Source organism: Atta cephalotes, assembly GCF_000143395.1.
Source record: "Atta cephalotes unplaced genomic scaffold scaffold00002, whole genome shotgun sequence".
NCBI classification, from domain to species: domain Eukaryota; kingdom Metazoa; phylum Arthropoda; class Insecta; order Hymenoptera; family Formicidae; genus Atta; species Atta cephalotes.
The window spans coordinates 14,520,996-14,526,635 of NW_012130066.1; the positions used below are offsets into that span (position 1 = coordinate 14,520,996).

A 5,640-nucleotide genomic window follows, 5' to 3' on the forward strand; every position below is an offset into this window, starting at 1 on the left:
CTCTCTCTCTCTCTCTCTCTCTCTCTCTTCTCTCTCTCTCTCTCTCTCTCTCTCTCTCTCTCTCTCTCTCTCTCTCTCTCTCTCTCTCTCTCTCTCTCTCTCATTCCAAAGAATGAAAAAAGATAGCTATCTATCTTTCACAAAAATCTTACCATAGCTTACCTTCACATTATTTCCTTTCTCTTTTTCCTCTTTAGCTTTATCCTTCAACTGCTTTTGCATTTCTTTCTCCCTTCTTAAATCATTATCTATAATTATATAAATATCCCTGCATTTAATTCTTTCTTTCTCATTATAATCTCTCTTTTTTCTTCCCAGCTCTCCAATTAGCTAGTATGCATTTATTCTTCCTGTCCTGTATCTTAAACGTCTTTCTTACTTTCACATCTATTCTCAAATTTTCTTTAACGAATTCTACGACCTGATATTCCATCTTGTTTCCATCCCATTTATTTATACCTCTGATTACTATGTTATTTCTTCGTCTTCTTCTATCTTTCGTCTTCTTCGTCTTCTTTTTTCTCTTCCATTTTAGCTTTTCTATTCTTCTTTCCAGTGTCCTCCTTTCTTTGTTGCATTCTTCCTTATTCTTTCTTCTTCCTTCCTCCATTTCCATCTTTCTTTTTTTCCATTCCTTCCTCATTTGCTCGATTTGTCCCATCATGTTCACCTTTTCCATCCATTTGCAAATATTTTTCTCCATCTCTCTCATAAACTTTCTCATAGACTCTTCTTTTCCTGTTACGTATCTCTGCATGTTTTCTTTCTTTGTTTTTACTATCTGTCGGTCTTTCTACTATTTGTGCCACCTAATGGCTGCTGTTGTAGTCTTTACTCTTCCTCATTTCGTTCTGTCTTTCGCCTAACCTAGCGGCTTTCCCGAACCTTCTCAACTCTTTTATTCCTTCAAATTCTTCTTTCTTTACTTGTCTTTTTCCCAATCTTTTCCCACCTTCTTTCTTTCTGATCCACTTATTATTATTTTTTCCTGTTTCTGTTTTTCACTGTTTTCTGTTAATATTCTCTCTGTCAAACGTACACACGTCTCTACGCTATCTATTTCTAACTGGAAGTCCCAGCGTTTTTAATAAATAAATATATTATATTTTTATATTATATTATTTTATATTTTATTGTATTAATGTTATTTTATTTTATTTTTTTGTTTTATTTTATTTAATTTATTTAATTTATTTATTTTATTTACTTATTTACTTATTTTTTATTTTTTTATTTTATTTCATTTTATTATTTTATTTTATTTTATTTATTTATTTATTTATTTTTTATTTTTTTATTTTATTTCATTTTATTATTTTATTTTATTTTATTTTATTATAAATAATATAACATATTATAGGACCATATATGTGATAACACAAATTATGGAAATCAAAGCCTTAAACGGTCTAGCTAGATTTTAATGTAATTGTATGATTCTTATGTGAATTTATATACTACCTGATTGAATATAGTTCTTAGAAATGCGCGCCGAAATAATTTTTCGATCTTGAAACGGTAACTCTATTAAATTATCGCAGTAATATCACGAGTTAAATTGACTAGCAATTTAACAAATTTTTGATGCTTAATCGCATCTTTGAAACGATTTTAATAATGTTGAATGATATATTAAAATTTATAAATAATTTTTATTGCGAAAAATATTATCCCCTCGGTTGGGAGTCAAACGCGGATCTCTTGCATTCCGTGCGAGCATTCTAAGTCTTTAAGATTACTAAGGCTTTAGTAATAATCTTCGCAATAATTGGCATATGAAGAAACAACATCTCTTTAGGCAACGTAAATAAATATAATTATATAAATATATTATAGGATCGTATATATATATATATATGATAACACAAATTATAGAAATCAAAGCCTTAAATGTCTAACTGGATCTTAATGCTTGTGTAACGTCCGCCGATAAAATAAAATAATGCGAACATATTTCTACTTAGCTTTAAGAGATCGTGCCATACATACAATTTCTAAACTGGTGTACTAGACAGTGTTACACAGTGAATTATTACGTATTTACATGAAAGTAGAAGCGAAGGCGAGCACACGAGATAGTTGTGAACGAATAAATTGCTCCTGATATTCAGAGATTTTCCTTGAATCTCAGTTAAGAAGATTGTTGTACAACTGTCAATACGAGCTTTAAGATACAGCCCAGAATAACTCTGGGCGGTGTTTGTCTTCTTACGCTTTTATAACCTATAAATATGCAAGTTAAACCAGTTTAGGCCCTTACTTCTGCATTAGTGGAGGTAGGACGGACAACCAATAATGAATTCGCTGAATAACCAGGCGAAGGAAAATGAATTGGTTTACAGCTTGCTATAACAAAAAAAATTTTCTGATACGAAGAGAATTCCGTCAAGAAAAATTTGCACGCGGTACAGAAGAAACAGCCAATATCTAAGTCGAATGATTACAAACCGTTAGTCACGGAATATCAAAAAGATAACAAGAATCCATATTCAATATGGATCCAGTCGAACTCTTACAGAGATAATAATAATTCTGATATCGTTAAAATAGCCCGTTTAAAATAGGCAAATTAATATACGGTAAATAGCCAAGTATCACTTTTATTAATAGTAAGTCAAAATCAAGAATGGAAGTCGATTTCAGAAACATTAATAAGACTAATCTCCTGCTCAAAGATTCATCATCAAGAACAACAGTTTGAAAGCCTCTCGAACTTTAAATTCATGAGAAAAGGATTAATCAAAGATATTGACGAAGATATCTCGAAAAAAGAAATCATGGCATTGAATTTGAATAAGAAGATTCAATAGAAGAAACAAGGATTTAGTTATTCAAGACAATGATCCCAAATGGATTCTTAACAGATGAGAAGTAATTACCTTTTCAGGTCAGAACTTACCTAACGAAATATTCATTCACAAAATGAGAATTAAAATGGAACCCTATATGACTTTATCAATCATCTGCTACAACTGCTTTAAATTCGGTCATCCAAGTATTGTCTGTAAAGAAGACTCTAAATGCAATATGTGAGAGCAAGCATGAGAAGGAATGTATGACTAGTATATCGAAATGCGCTAATTGCAAGGGTGAGCATATATCTACAGATAGAAGTTGCTTATCATATTGTAAGGAATACGAAATAAGAAAGTTAATGGCATATAAAAATTTGACAATGTGAGATGCAAGGAAACTAGATAAAAAATCTAAGATGTTAAACAGTCCAGGAAGTAAAGATTTCCCATCTCAAAGAGAAATTTTTTACTTCTTAAAAAAGTAGTTAAAAGTCTTCAAAAATCAATGAAGTAATGATAAAGAAAAAACTCAAGAAAATCTAAATAAGTCTAATTCCAAAATAAGTCCAATTCAAGTCTACATTACAAGTTCCAGAAAGTCAGTTGTGAATATTTTATCGCTAATAGAAGGTCACTCCTGGAACAGCTCTCAGGAAGTCATCATCGGATTCCTGGCAATGGCCTCTGAAACATGATGAGAATTTGGATCCTGCTAACCTTCCTCTAATCAACGAATCTAAAGCGAACAGAAAACACGTCATCGAATTCGCAATCAGTACTCTTAGACATTTCTATTATAACTCAAATGTCCACTCTTCACCAAAGAATGAATCGAACAAATCTTCTGAAAATACTTTTCATCCATATGCGAAAAATATGGTAAAAAACATATTCTAAGGTAAACAAAGAAATAAATAAATCTTCTAATACTTCTATTTAACCAGGTTCTGAAAGCTAGTCATGAATAAATCAATTAATTTAAAAATTCTACAATGGAATTGTAGAGGTATTAGAGATAAAATTTATTAGAGATAAAATTTATGAAATGGAAAGATTTGCTACATTGCAAAGATTTGCAATGGGATGTCATTATGCTAACGAAATCTTTTTAAAGTCTGAACAGTCTAATTTTCATATTAACGGTTTTGTCACCGTTCATTTCGATAAATTATCGAGTTATGGAGGGGCCTTGTTAGTCAAAAACAACTTAATATTCGAATACACAATTGGGTTTTAATCCTAAAGCTTTGGAAGTGGGAGCTATTTCCATCTCTACCTTCAAAGGCTATATAACTCTTACCGCTTATTATAGAGTCCAGTATTGCCAGATTGGGGGATTTCCTCCTAGTTTTAAAGGTTTTTTTTTACCTTACAGAGGGAAATCTGAGGGATAAAAATATTTGGGGAAATCTGGGATTTTTTCAATCATTTTTTCGATCATTTGTCAAGGTGAAATATGGTAATAAGTACTGACGGAACGGAACGAAAGAATTGGAAGAAACTAATCAGATTTTAATTGTTTAACTTACAATATAACAAAGAGAATCACAAAGTTATTATTATCTACTGGACATTGGTCACGTAGTTCAATATCCACAATTTTGTCATAGAGGTGCTTCAAAATAAGTTATATCGCGGCATGTCCACTTTCAGGATTCTGTCTGTTGCTATTATTGTGTTTGCGGACTTACGTCCAAAAGTCTGTGCTGATTCGTGGAAACACAGCATAAATTTTTCGCATCTTTACATTAGTTTTCATTGTTTTAAACATTTTCGCGATTTCGCAACAATTACAACGGCTGAAAGTTTTCTTGAAATAAACAACTTTCTAAGATAATAAATAACAGACTTTCTCTTTATTCAGCAAGTATTTACAAAAAAAAACATCATGGATAAGATCGAAGACTGGCATTTACATTTTGAAATGTCAAAACATAAAAAGAAGCGAAATTATTCATAAAAATACAAGAAGGAGTAGGAATTAGACGCATCGTTGAAAGGTAAATAATTTTTTGGTCTTTCACGTTTAGTTGTGAGATATTTTAAGGATTTTGTACATTATAATTACATATAATGCATATTAATACCCTCCTCCCCTTTGAGTTTTACAAGATTAGCCACAGTTGACCTATTTGGACACTATTTCATTTGTGCGTTTTTGTCGAATGACAAATGTACAAGACAGAGAAGTCCTCGGATCTCTTTGTCTTAAAAAAATTTATTATACAACAAAAACGTACAAATGAGATATCGGCCTTCCTATGCAGTCCTTAAATAATTAAATTTAATGATGAAATATGTTACTGCGTTAACATATAATTATTTCATAAAGCCTTTGTATATAAAATAACATTTATTTCTTAGGATGGTTATGTGTCTCATCATATGATCCGTCCAAGACTTGGTGCAAATATTGCAAGTCTGAAATCATAGTCCATAAAAAGGATTTGTTGATTCACATAAGCACGAAAAAGCATGAAAATGCTTTCAAGAGAGACAAAGAAATTAATGTAGCTCCAAAAATTGTGAATTTTGTAAAATTGTCCATCAATAACGAAAGGAAAATTGCCAAATTAAAGCTTGCGGCATTTATCGTAGAACATTGTTCGCTCAATAGTATCGACCATTTAGGAAATCTAGTTAAAAATTTAGATCCTAAGTCAGAATTGTTACAGGATATATTTGCATCGTACAAAATACACATCTCTCACGTTTAGTTATATTAGATGTACAACTTTTCTTCCGCCGTTTTTTTCCGAAATTCGAGGCTTTATTGTAAAAAACTGGTTATACATTTATGATTCAAAGTATTGTCCATCGCTGGCCACTACTTTCTCCCCTCTTT

The 5,640-nt window shown here is 31.2% G+C and overlaps 1 protein-coding gene across 1 annotated transcript in view; it reads right to left on the reverse strand.

Annotated features, from left to right (window-relative positions):
• The window catches only part of LOC105624106 (golgin subfamily A member 6-like protein 22), a 4,610-nt gene extending 3,853 nt beyond the window's left edge, over positions 1-757 (reverse strand). The window contains exons 1-2 of the mRNA XM_012205469.1: positions 460-757; positions 163-248 (exon numbers count right to left, since the gene is read on the reverse strand). Of these exons, the coding sequence (XP_012060859.1) occupies positions 163-248; positions 460-757 (384 nt within the window). The remainder of the gene's footprint in view (positions 1-162; positions 249-459) is intronic.
• Between the last annotated feature and the right edge of the window lie 4,883 nt (positions 758-5,640).